This window comes from Peromyscus eremicus, chromosome 22 (assembly GCF_949786415.1).
Source record: "Peromyscus eremicus chromosome 22, PerEre_H2_v1, whole genome shotgun sequence".
Classification (NCBI taxonomy): Eukaryota; Metazoa; Chordata; class Mammalia; order Rodentia; family Cricetidae; genus Peromyscus; species Peromyscus eremicus.
In genome coordinates, this window is record NC_081437.1 from 9,546,319 (window position 1) to 9,563,699 (window position 17,381).

The 17,381-nt window shown below is 42.2% G+C and overlaps 2 protein-coding genes across 4 annotated transcripts in view; one reads left to right on the forward strand and one right to left on the reverse strand.

The window, feature by feature from the left end:
• The window catches only part of Camkmt (calmodulin-lysine N-methyltransferase), a 376,835-nt gene extending 376,537 nt beyond the window's left edge, over positions 1–298 (reverse strand). For both annotated transcript variants that reach the window (XM_059248568.1, XM_059248567.1), the window contains exon 1: positions 22–298. In XM_059248568.1, coding sequence (XP_059104551.1) covers positions 22–159 — 138 coding nt within the window. In that variant the 5' untranslated portion in view covers positions 160–298. The remainder of the gene's footprint in view (positions 1–21) is intronic.
• A 303-nt stretch (positions 299–601) lies between these two features.
• Prepl (prolyl endopeptidase like) overlaps positions 602–17,381 on the forward strand; it is a 31,901-nt gene continuing 15,121 nt past the window's right edge. Inside the window, exons 1-6 of one of the 2 annotated variants that reach the window (XM_059248565.1) lie at positions 602–792; positions 2,001–2,519; positions 11,687–11,809; positions 12,852–12,918; positions 13,635–13,841; positions 15,784–15,919. In XM_059248565.1, the coding sequence (XP_059104548.1) occupies positions 2,319–2,519; positions 11,687–11,809; positions 12,852–12,918; positions 13,635–13,841; positions 15,784–15,919 (734 nt within the window). In that variant the 5' untranslated portion in view covers positions 602–792; positions 2,001–2,318. The remainder of the gene's footprint in view (positions 793–2,000; positions 2,520–11,686; positions 11,810–12,851; positions 12,919–13,634; positions 13,842–15,783; positions 15,920–17,381) is intronic. The other variant, XM_059248566.1, reaches the window with a different exon arrangement.

Below are 17,381 nucleotides of genomic sequence, written 5' to 3' on the forward strand. Positions count from 1 at the left end.
GTGGCGAGCGGTCGCCCTTACCTGGCGCAGGAGCTTCCACCGGGCGGCCCCCTTGGGCACCGAGACCACCGACCCCTGCTTGGCACCTCCAATCATGGGACCCTCGCCCGCGTCTGCTTCAGGCCCTGCAGCCTCAGCGGCCGCGACCCGCGACTCCATCCCCGGAGCTACCTGGACCCGGAGGTGCCTCCACCACAGCTCTCCCCAGTCAGGACCTGCCAACTTCTTCCCTGTCAGGACCTGGGACGCCCGGCTGCTGGCCGACAGCCCTTGCGTGCGCCCTCCCCGAATTCCGCATTTCCGGTATTCTCGTCTCCTTGGCAACCAGGACCGCGGCGTCACGTCATTGCACCAGTTTTCTGGTAGCCATCTTTAGTGAGGGCGAGCCGGAGCGGGAGGGAACTGTGAAATAGTGACCGGGAGGGCTCTCCTCGTTGTTTTCTTCTTCCTCACTTCGTCGCTTGCTCGACAGAATACCAAAAAGCCAAAAGACGGGTGTCTTTTAAGACTAGTGAATCCAAAAGAGAAAAATCCCACACCCCCACCACCATAATAAAGATGGCCAAATGTGCTTCGCTCCCCGGCTGGATTGGTGTTACGTAGACCGGCGTGCTGCAAACTAGCTCTGGGCGGCGCGAGATAGGTTGTCTCTCTTGCTGGGTGCTGAACGCAGACTTCGGGGTGGACGAGGCTGAGGTGACTGCACCGCCTTCTTGAGAGCTTCGCGTTCTCGTGTCTGGCTCCTCTGCCGTCGCTCGTTTGTGTCCAGAGCCGGCCTGCCTTTCGATTTGCGTACGTATGGGAGGGTTCCCGGAGGGTCCCCTTTCCTGATTCCTCTCCCCACCACCTTCCAGCCGTTCCTCAGTTCCCTGGTCCCCTTTCTGATCCCTGTCTCTTCTACGCGTGGTAACTGGTACCATTCCCTCATGCCCTGAGACCAACTACCACACCCCTGGGATGCACAGTCGCACAGGGAAACGAATAGGTTCTCCTGGGAGCAACCCATTTGTCTACCCCACCCCTTCTCCCCATCCTTGCACATTCTCCATGCAGATGGTGGATAAATGGATTGAGGATATGGGAACACATTAAGCGATTTAGGGGCATTTTTTTCTTCTAGGCTGATGCTCCACTGGTCCGTTATTTTGCTGCGACATAAAAGATTAAGGGGGGAGGGGGCGTCATAGCTGATCGGATCTGTGGTTAGAAAAAAAAAAAATGACCATGGTGTTTCTGTGCTACCAAGGAACGTGTTACAGAAGAATTCTCTCATTATACTCAACAGTGTTCAACATACCTAAATTATCCCTATGTTAATATAGAAAAAAAAACCTTTTGTTGAGTGGTTACCGTGTGCCAGGTACTTGTACAAATTGTCTGGTTTTGTTACCAAACAACAACCCCGGGAAGTAAGTGGTGTGGTTATTTTTTGAGGCCCAGATGCAAGGCCCAAAGCCTGAACCTGGGTCTCTGGCCATAGAAGTTATAATGAACTTACCTTTCAGCTTAAACCAAAGATGACTCTGCGTTTTATTTGTGCATCTTGCAGGGTTTAATTTTTTCTTTTTTATGCTTTCATGGTTAAGTCCAATAACTCACGTACAAGATGAGGTGCCAGATCACTTGGACTTTTTGCTGTAACAGGTGACGGGGAAATTTCTTAAGCTTCCCAGAGCCACAGTTGGGTCACCTGTAAAATGAACAGCATTTTTGCGTCTTCATCAAGAATATATGAAGCTAAAGTTAGACGAATAGATGAAAAGTATCTGGCACCTGGCCAACACTCAACAAATATATTACATTATTAATTATTACATTATTAATTAATTCAGGCTTTCCCGATTTATCTTTCACATACAAACCAATGATATGCCCAAAATTATGTAAGATAAAACCCGTTTCGCCTTTGAACACCCTCAGAGTTCCTGAGCTTCCCATTAAGTCCATTTACTTATTTGTAAATTTTTATTTTGTTTCTTGTTTTCTGTTTTTTGTTTTAGTTTGCCCATATGTGCACCAGAATCACTGCTGCTTAGCCTGAACCTAGTAAAAATGACCTTACAGATGACATGTTTGAGTCAAACCTGCCAAGAAGTATGATTTGAATGAACTTTAACTTATACAAGTTTTTCAATTTATTTAACCTAACTTATCAGATGTCTGGAATTATTTGTAACCTACGGGGCTCATGACCCCCAAAGGGGAGGGATAAGATGTGGTGATCTCAAATGCTCTGAGATCCCATTACTGTATGATTATACATATGAAATCATTCATGTGAAGGGAGAAAAAAAAAAAAAAACAGGGACTTTGCTACCATGCAGCAGACGACCAAATTATTTCTCCGAGCTTTGAAGTGTAGTATCCCTCACCTTGGGAAGTGCATGCAGAAAAAGAATTACTGTAACTTCGCTGGTCATTATTACAATAGAATAAGATTGGAAAAGTATCACCTGCAAAATAAACCCAAGATATCAGAATTAGCAAGAAACGTCCCAAGTCGGAGCTTCTCATGTAAGGTATGGACTGTTTAAGTTAACCTATTTCTAGGTCATTAATATTAATTTTAGTTCATAAATAATGGGTAAGATATCCATTACTAATTTTCTCAGTAATTCTAATTTGGTTTTAAGATTTTTTTGAAACTCAAATATCTGTAGCCAATATGAGTACAAAAGAATGTATGTGACTCTGTTGAGCTATAATGAAGTATATAAAAATGTAGATTCATAAAAATTGATTGATCTTAGGACATTGTGCCTGCAAATGTGTTGTAAAATATAGGTTTCTAAAGTTACTAGAATATAATACCTAAAATTACTACAAATTATACCTCTTAATAAAACCTATTATATGCTAAGTCTTGTATGATTCGTAAACTTCAATAAATGCCATGTAGTTGTATACTATTTCTTTATAAAAAGAATGAAAAACTATCGTGCATTTCTCACAACTTGTGTTCCTCAAGAAAATACTGTTATACTTCTGCCAAACCCCCAACTATGGACTTGAGTTCAGCCTTCAGGAACTGATTGCACTTATATAGAGAACAGCATTACGTTCCCGTTGGCCTGAGACAGGCCCACTGTACACCTGTTGGCCCTCTGCAATTATTAATAGTCCTTCGTCCTCCCGAAAGTGTCCTCCTTAAGATGTCACGTTACATGGTCATCATACTTGACTTGAAATTAGGCTGTTCACCCTGTTGCTTCTTTGACAGGTGTCCTTTCCTTTATAATTATGCTCCTGAGGTTCCTTACACCACACTTGAGGGTGTTAACCATACAATATTCTAGCGTTCTTTTATCATTTTCTTGCATGGTGATTTTTCTTGTACTCTGTCTCGGCTTCCTCTCATTGTGGTAAATTATATATTTTAAAAGTTACCATTTTAGCCACTTCTGGTGTGGAAGTCAGTGGCGTTAGTTACAGTCACGGTATTACAATGCAACTATCACCACATTTTCCAAAACCCTACCATATGACCCTCTCCCAAAATATCCTTCAACAGTTTGTTTCCCTCAGCCCTGGGGCACCTAATCTCCTTCCTATATCTATGAATTTGCCTATTCTGATATTTTGGATGAGCAGAAGCACACAATGCTTACCTTTTCTTTATTTGGTTTGTTTGATTCTGCTAATGTTTTTAGGGATCCTCAATGTATCCTAACTTCAACCCTCTTTATAGAGATAACATACCATTTATATAATCTACATTCTGTTTATCCGTCTGTTGGTGAGCACTCAGTGATTTATCTTCTAAATTAATCTTATTACCTAATTTTTTTTTTTTTTTTTAGCTTTTCCTCAGTTTTTGCTCTTAGCTTATAACTATCTGGTACACATACACTTCTGCCTTTCATTTTTAATGTTAGTCCTCTCCTCTTCCTGGGCTTCTTACAGCTCAGTCTTTTAAACTGCTTTCCTTCAGCAATTTGGCTTGGCTCTATGATTCTTCACTTCACACACTTAGAAACTTTCAACCCTCCTTTTCTGTTTGGTTTGGTTTTTAATGTAGACTTGCCGTACTTTATCTTCATAAAGTGTAAAATTTTACCTACTGCACTGTGCCTTTGGTTGCCTCGTTTTGCACCACGATTAGAACATTTTGTCATTTTGTCTTGGTTTATAAATAGTAAGCAGGAGTTACCACCAGAGTAGCAGCTGCGAGATTAGCTCATACGCTAAGGTTGTCGCTGAAGCCATTTGTCTCTGAGGCAACTTTTAATTTGGTCATGCATTCCCGCTCCTCGAAACTGACCTGGCTGGCGGCAGCTCTACAAACAGTAGCTCTTTCAGGAGCTTCCTCCCCTGACAGAGTAGCTCTGCTTTCTTACATTTTTATATTTCAACCATTCCTTCCATGACAAACAAAATGATCCCAACACTGGAGTGTTTGCTCACGATGCTCCCCGAGACCTGAGAAAGTTCTTTAAACATAACCCCATAAAGGCCGGGCGGCAGTGGCGCACGCTTTTAATCCCAGCCCTCGGGAAGCAGAGCCAGGCAGATCTCTGTGAGTTCGAGGCCAGCCTGGTCTACAGAGCGAGATCCAGGACAGGCGCTAAAACTACACAGAGAAACCCTGGGGGGGGGGGGGATAACCCCAACCCCATAGGTGTGAAAATACTCTGGGGACAAAAATGCGTATTTCTCTCTTTTGGCAGGTTCGTCTGAGTTCCAAATTTGTCCACCCTTACAGGTTATTGTAAAGTAGAAGGCCTTTAGCAGGTCTATTTAAAGACCCGCTACTTATGTAAATTGACTGAAGAAGAAGAGGGGACAGTATGTGTATAGAAACGATGGAAAGGAAGAGAGCCAGGACTGCTGTGGCTGTAGACTAGTCAGGGTTCCTCGCTTTCTTCACTCAGAAACAAGCAGAATCAACACACAAACCTCACTATGCCTTGTTACCTTGGCCACGAATTACCAGACAACTTTGGGATTCTTCAGTACCAACTTCTGTGATCTAGATGTGTGTCAGCAATCCTGGGACCTTTTTAAAAGTGCAGATTTCTAGATCTCAAGCCATTTCTGTTGATTAGAATGTCGGTTGCTTGGGGCTTAAGGATCTGGTTTCTTCTTTATTTTTGAGGCAAGGTCTGTGTTCGTTCACCAGAACTCTTGTACATACAGTCCTCTCGCCCCAGCCTCTCAAGTAACTGGGATTATAGGCATCACTCCAGCCAGAAGTCTGGTTGGTTTTTTGGTTTTTGGGTTTTTTTTTTAAGTTCCTTAGGTAGCTGAAACGCAATGCCTGTCCACCACTGACCCTGCATCTATATTTAGAAACTGGAGGTCCTTGGTGATAAGGGTTGTTGCTCTAATGCTAATTCATTAGTTGTAACTTTCTTTTCTGGCCAGTGCCTGAAGTTTCCATAGCGCCGTCACCAGATGGTGAGATGTATCCCATTACACTCACATTTGCCGTGCTCAAAGACAGTGTCAGAGCAGAGACCGGGTGTCCTTAGCTTCCATCCCTTCTTCTACTGTTCTTCCCACAATAAATAACTTCAGGACAGTTTGAACAAGATATAAAAGATAAGAAAGAACTTAGCAGGGCTTGGTGGCACATGCCTTTAAACCCAGATGCAGGCAGATCTCTCTCTGAGTTCCAGGACAGCCAGGGCTACACAGAGAAACTCTGTATAGGGTGGTTATTGGGGGAGAGAACTTAAATCCTTCTGTTAAATGTGTCATTTGTCTATGTCTTTTGATTTCCAGGTACTTTGGGGGGGGGGGGCGGGTCTTTGTAAGGCTTGGGGTGAAGCTTAGCACCTCACCATTGGTTAACAAATACTGTATTTTATCACTGAGCCATACCCCCAGCTCTGGCCTCTTGAATAGGTTAGCAGACAGCTTCTCACTGAAGCTATGATTTGCAGTTTCTAAGAATTGCTAGTGATAACTAATGGTTCAGATCGTCAGAAGAGAGGAGAAAAGAGAACCGCTAAAGGAAATCTCAGGCTAGGGAAAAGTGTAGTCTGGCAATTTTGTGAGGATTGAGAGTGGAACTCCATGACAGGGATGGCTTCACTTGGTCATTTCTCCACATTGTATTTTCTCTTCCATTTCCTCTAGTTCACAGGCCATTCCTTGGTCCACTGACAGGATCCAATATTTGTCTGGATTCTAAATCCTAAAGTCCTTGCAAATGTTTTCTTAAAACAGAACTTGAACTAAATGGACACAAAGCTACTGGGACCCTTCTGTGGTCCACATGAGAAGTTTCATTCTAACACAGTAGTTCTCAACCATCCTGGTGCTGCGTGCAATCCGTTAATACAGTTCCTCACCTTGTGCTGACCCCCAACCATAAAATTGCTTCATTGCTACTTCATAGCTGTAATTTTGCTACTGTTATGAATCGTAATGTAGCTGGGCTTTGGTGGCACACACCTTTAATCCCAGTACTCGGAGGCAGAGGCAGGCAGATCTCTGTGAGTTTGAGGCCAGCCTGGTCTACAAAGCAAGTTCCAGGATAGCCAGGGCTGTTACACAGAGAAGCCTTATCTCAAAAAAAAAAAAAAAAAAAAAGGAATCAGAATGTAAATATTTTTGGAGATAGAGCTTTGTCAAATGGGTCATGACCCCCAGTTTGAGAACCACTGCTCAAAAATCTCAGCATATTTGATTACAGAATATACCCTACAGTTTAAGGTATGTACCATACTAACTTGCTGAAAATCACAAAATTCTAGCACACATCTGGACCAACTTTATGCCTCGAGTAGGCCTACTTTTTTATAGCTTTACTTATTTTTATACACATGAGTGTTTGCCTACATGCATGCCTGGTGTCCATGAGGCCACACAAGGGTTTGAGATCCCCTGGAACTGGACTTACAGACAGTTGTGAGCTGTCATGTGGATGCTAGAAATTGAACCCAGGTCTTCTGCAAGAGTAAGGAGTGTTCTTAATCGCTGAGCCATCTCTCCAGCCCCTATAATTAGAATTTTAAAGCTTGATAGTAATTCACAAATGATAAATACATTGTATTTTAATTTACATATATATATATCTCAGGTATGTTAATTACAGATTTAATGTCTTACATGAGACAACTACCAGAAACTGTGGAGGAAGTTTCTTTTTAAGGTTTAAGTGCATTTTTCAAATTTATAAATTATTTTCTGTTTATTCAGAGGACCTCAAGATTTATCTTTTGGGGTTAAGTGAGGAGGCTCGGCAGCTAAGGGCATCCACTGCCAAACCCCAGGGCAAGGCCTGGGTTCAATCTCAAGAAGTCAGGTGTGGAAAGAGAGAACTCACTTTTACACATTGCTGCCTGACTTCCACACATGTGCACACTCATAATAAACAGATATAAAGATCAACAAAGACTAAAGAATGATTCATCATGACATTGGTCGGCTTTTTCAGTGATGGGTCACCCAGTCACTCTCACGGAGAACCCACTCAGTCACACAGCTGCTTGGAATGATTACTGTGAGTGTTTTTGTTTTGTGCATTTTAGAAATAATAGGTTGATCCCATTTTAAGATTGGTTTTTGTGTCGATGCTGATTTGAGGTGGTGGAGGCTGAACCAAGGGTCTGTTCAGTGTCAAGTAAAAGCTCTAATACCAAGCCCAAGATTGATTTTCTTTTCCCCTGTTTGGCAGCAGTGTGTGTGGGGGGGGTGAATTTGTTCTTTTCCTTCTGTCTTATAATATTCTCATAATTTCTCACTAGTATTTCCCAAAAGCTCAGACTGTCCCCCTCAGAAAAGTCTTGTCTTCTCCCTGCTTAGGTTTTGTGCCTAGTGCTATTCTAGCTAATCAGATCAGTGAAGTAGGACAAAGATCTCTGCCTTCATGGAGTTTGAATCTGTGTCTTCAATAGAAATGTCATTGTAAAATAAAGATAATCATCTAGTGAGGGCCAGGCATGTAGCTCTGTTGGTGTTTGCCTAGCGTGCATGGAGCCCTGGGTTCAACCAGCATAGCTGGGCATGGTCCCAACTCCTGCAGTCTCGGCCCTGAAGAGAGAGAGACTGGAGGAGAGGTGCTCATGGGGCTAATCCCACCAAACAAGAGTAAAGACCATTGCCTAGGTTCTTCAGTCAATTTAAGCAGGCTCTATTTTCAGACTCCCCTAAAGTGGGATTCGAAAATATAGCCTTGGGGGCTGGGGATTTAGCTCAGTGGTAGAGCGCTTGCCTAGCAAGTGCAAGGCCCTGGGTTCGGTCCTCAGCTCCGGGGGGGGGGGGGGGGGGGGGGGGGGAGGGAGGGGGGGAGAAAATATAGCCTCAAACACAGGAAAGGGTAGGGCTTATATAGTCCAAAAAACTGCAAGACTAGGGGGTTTTCAAGAGTTGGGGGGGTTCCAGAGGAACTCTGGTCACATAGGAACTTGGCTGAACCATTAAGAATTATTTGACAGAACATCTTGTCTATCAGGATACATTCAAAGTGTAAGTCAAACTCCACAGGGTGGGGAGCTTGTCGAATTCCAGAAACAGGTTAAAGTACAATTGACTTGAATTTTGCAGCAAACAGATATGACCTTGTGACCCTATAACAAAATGGCTTTCATCCTTAAGATGGAGTCAGGCTGGTCCAACAATGGTCATCCTCAGCTACATAGCATAAGGGGACATTTAAGGCCAGCCTAGGCTAAATGAAACAAAAGGAATAATGAGTTGTAAGAGATCAGTACAAGAGGGAACACAAAAAGAAAGAATGGGGTCAGAGACTGGAAGCAAGCACATTCTACTTTAATAAGACGGTAAGGGTGGACTCCGGGATAGGATGGCATGTGAATATAGACTTCAAGTAGGATGGAAGGAGGCGAACCACAGGGACATCCTGTGCAGAGGGTTGTAGACAGTCGGAAGAGACTCCAATATATGTTGTCACTGCATCTTAGTATCACGATTACATTAGTCTAATAAAGTAAATTGAGTAATTCTGTTTTCCTGTTTTCTTAAACAGTTGAATAGGAGAAGTTTTTTACCCTGTGACTATGGGGGGCTAAGGGAATAGCTGAGACAGGATTTCTCTGTATAGCCTAGACTTATCCCAAATTCAAAATCCTCCTGCTTCATCCTTCTGTGTGCTCAGATTATAGGCATATGTCACCATATCTAGTTCAAGAAAAGTAATTTTGAAAGCATCTGGCCTTGGCATCTTCTTTCGATTTTTTAAACACTGACTACCTTCTGTATGGTTATTTCCTGATGTAACTGTTTTATGTCCTGAGTCGATTTTGGGGACCACTGCACTGATTAATGCACAGTCACTATAGTGCCAGTCAGTATTCTAACATAGAGAGGCAAGGGACTCCCAGGCCCTCTCCCCAACTGAGGATCTATGAGAGTTAATGGCCTGCAGGGAGGGAGAGCCCATTTTCTTTAAGGGTGTGGCCCGTGTTAGGTGGAGCATGTTCCAGTGGATGGCCACCGTAGTAAGGAGTACGTGGGCCACAGAGATGTGGAGTCAGTGGGTATCAAACGGGGTTGCACATGAACTTGGGAGGGACTGGAGAAGTGGAGGTGGATCTGATGGATAAATATGATCAAGATGACAGTTATGTGAATGTAGGAAGTTCTCAAATAATTAATAAAGTATATTTTAAATGCTTTTCATCTCTATTATAACTAATTATACCATGGTTTTCATATCTAATATTCTTTGTCTTTTCCTTGACATTTACCATACATTTTTCTTTTTTAGTGAGTTTCTGGGCATGGGGAATGATTTTTATCTTCTTGTTTCTCTCTTCGGTTTCTTTGTTAAGCAGTTTCATTGAAACACTCAGTTTCTTCTGTTCTTGGGCTTCTCAGTCCTCTCTAATTGAGATACAGTGCCATTTGACCCACTGTTAATGATTGTTTTAGCTAAAACATTAGCTGCCAGTTGTGTCCGTCACTAAAGGGACATTATTCCTTCCGTAAGCAGTAACTGGTGCCGTGTGGCTGATGTGCATTACTCTGGCCCAGTGAGTTTAACTCTGTTGATGGTTCCAGCTCTGTTCAGTTCACCAGAGCTCTTCAAATGATCAGTCTGTCACACTTTCCACGTTCATTAGCTAGTTTTCATCTGTAAAGGAAAGTTTCTTCGCCAGGCACTGGTGGCACATGCCTTTAATCCCAGAACTCAGGAGGCAGAGGCAGGTGGATCTCTGTGAGCTCAAGGCCATAGGGTTACGCAGGGAAACCCTGTCTGAAAACAGACCCCCCAAAAAAAAAAAAATCAACTATACAGAATTGAGAGTAGAAGTTGAGAGGCCGAGGCGATGGTTCATTGGGTAAAGGTACTTGCTGCCAAGACACGCCCCCTGAGCTCAGTCCCATGCAGTGAAGGAGAGAACTGACTCCCATGAGTTACTCTGACCTCCACATGCCCCCAACATTAAATAAATAAATACATAATAGTTTTTACAAGAAAGTTACCCTGAGAGTTGACATTACTAATTCAAATCTAATCCAAACCATTAAAGCATCCCCCACCCCGAATTTTTAAAGAACAACTTTGTGAAAATGATTGTTGTCCATTTAGTCTGTTTTGATAAGTTTTCTGTTTTTGCTGTGTTTACTTTGAGGTTGTAAACTGCTTATGATACAAACTCGTGTGGCTTACATTACCGACATTATTGGTAGCTTGCCATGAATGTACTCAGGCAGTAAATATCTATCAGCTGCTGGTGTCCCCACCCACAGCTCAGTGCCTCTGGCTCCATCTCTGTCCAGTTGGCATCCCTGGCAGAGAGCTAAGAATACGGCATCTTGACTGAAATTCTTTTTTTTTAAACAAGGCAGAGCAGTAGAGTGTTGAATTCTTGAAGGTTTTTCTAATAGGGCAGTTTTAGCCTTTTCCAAGTGTTGATCCATCTAGTCCTTCCCTGCTCACCAGGAGGCCCCCGAATGCCCACCTCACTGCCCTAACAAGGCACAGTGGGCAATTCTATGGTTTCTTCTCCATCTCTACTAAATGTCCTTATGTCCCCTTGCTTTTCCTTCCTTTTCTATAATCAACTGTCTCTTAAACAGGAAGGGAGGAGCTGGGCGGTGGTGGCGCACGCCTTTGATCCCAGCACTTGAGGCAGAGACAGGCGGATCTCTGTGAGTTCAAGGCCAGCTTGGTCTACATGAAAGTTCTAGGACAGCCAGGGCTACACAGAAAATCCCTGTCTCAAAAAAAAAAAAAAAAGGAGGCCTTGTCTTATAAGCTGTTATTTAACTTTCTGATCTGATAAACAGTTCTATTAATATTTGTAGTTACTATCCAACAACATAAGAAAATGTGGTAATAAAGTAGAATAAATTCTGTAACTGTTCTATGAATAAATTGATAGCCAACATCTATTAGCTAAGAAGTGTCTTCCTCTCTGATATCTTCTCCTTTTAGGGTGTGTTTCAGTACTTATGAAACTCAACAGGGTTTCCCCCCACCTCTCATCTTGATTAAATATGTAAAAGTTCAAAGCATTTTCTCTCCTCCTTAGCTGTATGTAATGTTTCTGATGTTGTCAGGGCCTCTTAGTGCTTTTAGAAGTATCTTAAGGACTCATACACTTGTTATAATGCATCAAGTGTCTTGTTCTTTTTTGATGCACTTAAGAAGGAACAAAATTTGTAAGAGCACATTTCATGTAATACCTGTGTGAAAAGTACAATTATAAGAAGCAAAGACTTTCCCCCTGAGTTTGAAAAATTTTGATCATACCACCAAAAATGTTCCTAGGATCTTCTGCCTATTAAGCCAGAAAACGAAAAATCCCTTTCTGAAAACATGGATGCATTTGAAAAAGTGAGAACAAAATTGGAAACACAGCCACAAGAAGAATACGAGATCATCAATGCCGAGGTAAGCCGCGCTGCATCTCTTGTGAGAACCGTATGCGTTGTCGGTTCAGAGGCAAACGAGCTACCTTACAGTTCATAGACTTAACGTCACATCACAGTCTTGTTGCATTTAGCCCTTCCAGCGTGCTGAGCATGTTCAACTGTAAACAATAGACAAAACGCCCTTAAAATTAAAACAAGATAAAGCATAAAATGTAATAGATGAATTCTGGGTAGATGTTGGAGAACAACAGCTCTAGTGTAAATTTGTAGAGATTCCAAGAAGAGGTACATGTAAAACTATACATTTCTGTATTATTTCAAAAGTATTTACATGTTGTGTCTACATTTTTATAAAAGTAAATCGCTTTAATAAAGCTAAGTATACAGTTAATCACTTTATAATTTTCAGTCATAAGTACTGAGTTGAAATAAATTGAACAAAGAGATCGAAGGTCTTTAGTAAGACTGGAAAACAGGCCAGAGATTAGAAGAGAAAATCCCATACATAGTCTAATACAAAGAGCAGTAACAATTCCAGATTCCAAATATGCCACTCATATAAGGTGTCTTAAGCCACCTGAAACCGAATAAGTCAATCCACTGGCATTCACAGTGTGTACACTTTGTCACAGCACAGTGTACTCTGTGTAAAATCAAGTCAGTACTGCACAGTTGATGGCAGTGATTTCAAAAGGAAGGATACCGGAATGTCGATTGGCATTTCAAGCCGGCCACAGTTTTCTGATCTTTATCATTTTGGATTATCTTCAAGATGCCACTTGACATCGTTAATGGCATCTCACTGTACAGGCTTTAGGTGAATAAGCATAGATTTTGCTTTGCCCTTGCTTTTGTGTATTGGAAATCGCCAGCGATTCTGAACGTAGGGAAGCTGTTTCTTGCTACTTGTTGTAAAAATGGTCCATTTCATATTCATTCATGTAGTGCAGTAGATCTGCCTCTGACGATATATCACAATAGGTCTCATCCCTTCATCTGAAGTAGCCATCCTTTAAATAATTAAGTTATGATTAGTAAGTCCTGTTTCTTTTCATTGTCAGATTAAGCATGGCGGTTTTGTTTATTATCAAGAAGGTTGCTGCCTGGTTCGCTCCAAAGACGAAGAAGGTAATTTGGGGCAGACCACAATTCTCCTTTAATGATGGCCTGGCTTTTCAGGGTTCACATTTTTAGCAGGAAACTTCACAGTAGTTGCTCAAAGCTATTAGAATAGATTCCTTAAAGATTATTTGTAAATTTTTTCAATGATTGGTTCTTAATGTCTGGGTTGACTTAAGGTAGTGTTAAGAACCACGCTCCGAAGCATTAACAGGGAGAGTGGAGCCGGAATCCAGCATGTTTTGTGTATGTTCTGTGTCTCAGTGCTGTGCTAGGCAGGCACCTCGCGTACACTCTGTGTGTCTTTTGTACTCTTTGTAAGTGCTATAGTCAGTAAATACTAGACCAGCAGTTCTCAGCCTGTGGGTCACGACCCCTTTGGCAAACTTCTGTCTCCAAAAATATTTATATTATGATTCATAACATAGCAAAATTACAGTTATGACGCAGCAATGAAATAATGTTATGGTTGGGGGTCACCACAATATGAGTGACTGTATTAAAGGGTCACAGCATTAGGAAGGTTGAGAACCACTGGACTAGACTATCACAGTAGCTCATAGGTTATAATAGAATAATATCGAGTAAACTATTTTTTAATAGTTTACTGTAGAAGGACATCAGTATTTGGCCTCGGAATGTTAACGTAAAACATTAAGATACAATTTTAAATTCTTTACAAGTGTATGTTGTGGAGTTCTCTTTTCCTACCTTCCTTTACGCAGCGGACAGCGATAATTATGAAGTTTTATTCAATCTGGAGGAACTTAAGTTGGACCAGCCCTTCATTGACTCTATCAGAGTTGCTCCCGATGAGAAGTATGTGGCTGCCAAGATAAGGACTGAGGATTCTGAAACATCCACCTGCATAGTTGTGAAGCTCAGTGATCAGCCTGCCATGGAAGCTTCTTTCCAGAACGTGTCCAGTTTTGGTAAGCCGCCAAGTCGAGTCCCTTGAAAAGGCAGCCATAGCGAGCACCTCGCACTTCTGAAACTCTTTGGCCCGCCTGCAGTAGGGAAGGAGATGGTGATGATCAGGGCCTGGCCCATTTCTCTCTGGACTCCACGTATTCCGATGGACTTTGTATTATGAAATACTCCCTTCTTCAGTTATCTATCTGAATGGGTCACTTTTAAATTGTGCTCATGGGGACGGGAGAGATGACTCAGTGGCTAGGAGCATGTATATTACTCTTGTAAGGGACCCAGGGTCAGTTTTCAGTGCCCATGTTGGGCAGCCCACAACCACCTGTACCGCTAACTCTTGGAAGATCCAACGGACACACATCTGGAGACACACATATATACATAAACGAAAATTTAAAAAGTAATAACTCAAACTGACGAGAGGCTTTGTGGGTAAGAGCACTGGCCACACAGCCTGGCCCGTGTTCATCCCCAGGACGCATGGTGAAAGGAGACAGCCAGTTCCTGAAAGTTGTCTTCTGGCCTTCACACCCACATCCCGACCCACACGTGCTTGTGTTCACACACACTTCATACAGTCACTGATAAATAACACACACTTTAAATAAAGTAGTGCTTATCTGTTTTAAGACACTTCTCATCTAAGTCCCATATGGATATTCTGTTATGTAGTAGTTCTTGACCAGTTTATTATGAAGACTAAGATGTCACAGTTGTTGCTTCTTGATATTTTATACCACTTTAAACTTGGTTGATTTTTTATTACATGTTATCATGGAGATCTATTATAGCACGTTTCTCAGAGTTGCTCCTAGAAACTGGAACGTGTTGAGCTGACGTCAGTGGAAACCGACAGTTTTAGTAGTAGATCTAGCTTTGAATGTTATCATTCACCATCTTGAACATGTTCATACTTTGTCTTCCTTTTACATTGCCATGGTTTTCTGAATGGTTTATTAGATGCTTTGGCATTGACTTGAAAATTGAAATATTCCACCTAATGCATTCTTTCGTGTGTGCGAGTCATCCTCTCTGTCTCTCTGTCTCTGTTTCTCTCCCTCCCTCTCTCTCTCTCACTTCATGTCTGTGTGTCTGTATGTCTGTGTCTGCATCTGTGTTGCATGCATGTGAGTGTGCAGCCAGCTGTAGGTGCCCATGCTTGTTCCTGCGACAGCCAGAATAGGACATTGGCGACTTCCTTCATATCCCCTGCCTTGGTGCTTTGAGACAGGATCTGTCATTGAGCCAGAAGCTCCCCATTTTAGCTAGGCTGACTGACCAGCCAGGAAGCCCTTGTGCTCCATCTCTCAGCCCCCCAATTTCTGGGGTTACAAGCATGCACAGCTTTTTATGTGAGTGCTAGAGGTTCAGACTCAGATACCCCTGTTTCTCCCCAGGCCCTCCATAATGAAATAAGAAATATATAAGAAATATATTTGTGCATCCAACCCCTAAGATCAGAGTTCATATCCTATAGTCATGACTTCCCAATGACTGTCAGCCAGGTGGCAGTCAGGATGTGATTGTGTGCAAATCTCCATTGATAGGTTCTGGAAAAGGAAAGCCTCTGTTAAAATGTGTTTGGTAGCTTGAGCTGCCCTATTCCCTGGAAGCAGACACTGAACACAGTGGGAGAGAAAGGGATTAGTGATTCTTCAGTTAAGCAGCCATCTCCCAAAAGCAAATGCAACTTTACCAATATCTTTCTTTAACACTGAATATGAGTCCTTCTTTGGGTGCTTGAATACACTAAGAAATGGAAACCTTGGAACAGTAGTGGTGTTTTATGTTCTCTACTTACGTGTAAACACAGGTTTATGCTATACGCAGATTTCCAGGGACAGACTTCCACATTTCTCCACTTGGCATTCAACACTTGGGTACTGCACCCTTTCAAAAGCAGTATGCAGGTAGCTGTGTCTAATTCCTTTCGTCCCTTCCTTTCAGAATGGGTGAAGGATGAAGAAGATGAAGATGTCTTGTTCTACACCTTCCAGAGGAACCTTCGCTGCCATGATGTGTATCGAGCCACATTCGGGGAAAACAGACGCAATGAGCGTTTCTACACAGAAAAGGACCCGAGGTACTGCAACACTGCAGCTGCTCTCTTTTCTCCAGAATGGCTCCCCCGTTATCTAAAGTAGTGACCTGGTTGTCTTCAAGTGTCGAGAACTGGAGAAAATTAGTATTTTATTACTCTACCTCCTAGAACTAATCTATAGAGTTTGCCAAATTCTATCAGTTTGGGATACCTGATTCTAAAAAGTTATCAGTATGGCCCTGGAGAGCTCCCGTCAGCCAAGGTTTCCATCAGTTTTGTTCACAGTACTTCAGTTGTTGGTTATTTAAAAACAATTGGTCATTTTGATGGGAGGATGTCTCCTAAATTCATGTTCAAGGAAGTGCCTGCTAATATATTCTTAAAGATCAATGCATTTTAAATATTGACTCTTTGTTTTCAAATATTTCTATTTCTAGAGCATAGAATCCATATATTCTGATGAAAACTGCATAATGTGGATTCTGAAGAGAAAGATCTATGCTAAATAAAGAAAATCTGATTTTTAAGTCATGGAATAGTCAGCATCCATGCCTCCCTAACGTCCCCCCTCCCCCCAACACACACACACCATTACACACATTTTTTTTAACCTGGCAGAAATACTATTCACCAACAACAGAACTGAATTTTTAAAAGCAAGGAAGATCCAAACCCAAGGATCCCGTGCAGCAGACTCAGAGTAACCTTGACTGTATTGTATATGTCCTATTGGTATGCTGCTCATACCAGGCGCTTGACAGTTTAGTAATTCCTGGAGGAATTTTAGTTGTACATCTGTAATGTTTTACAAATCCATGTGTTTTACACAGACAGTTAAAGATTTATGGGAAGTAAACAGCAAAATAGACAGTTATTTAGCTCTTCACCCATGGCTTCTCTTTTATGTTGGAACCTAACTCTTCCAAAAAGAGAATTAGAGCCTGGTGTGGTGGCACTCACCTTTAATCCCAGCACTTGGGAGGCAGAGGCAAGAGGATCTCTGTGAGTTCGAGGCCAGATTGGTCTACAGAGCAAGTTCCAGGATAGCCAGAGAAAATAGTAAGACCTTGTCTCAAAAGCCCAAAAGAAAACAAAAAAGAAGAAAGAAAAAGAATTAGCTAGAAGTAACCCCTGTTCCACTTGCAAGGCTTAGCCTGTGAAGAGTTCTAGTATTGCTTCACAGACGCTTGTAAATCGATCTTGTATAAACCATTTCTTTCTTTGTTAAATTTTATTTTATTTTGTCGTATGGGTATTTTGCCCGTATGTGTGTCTGTGTATCACATGCATGCCCACAGAGGCAAAGAGAGGACATTGGCTCCCTTAGAACTGGAGTTAAGAGCCAGTTGTGAGCTGCCATGTGGGTGATGGGAATTGAACCCAGGTCCTCTGGAAGAGCGGCCAGTGTTCTTAACTGCTGAGTCATCCATCTAGCCCTCCAAAAAACCATTTCTTGTTCAGTTTTTAGTATATTGTAACATTCCACCTGAGATTCTTAAGGATT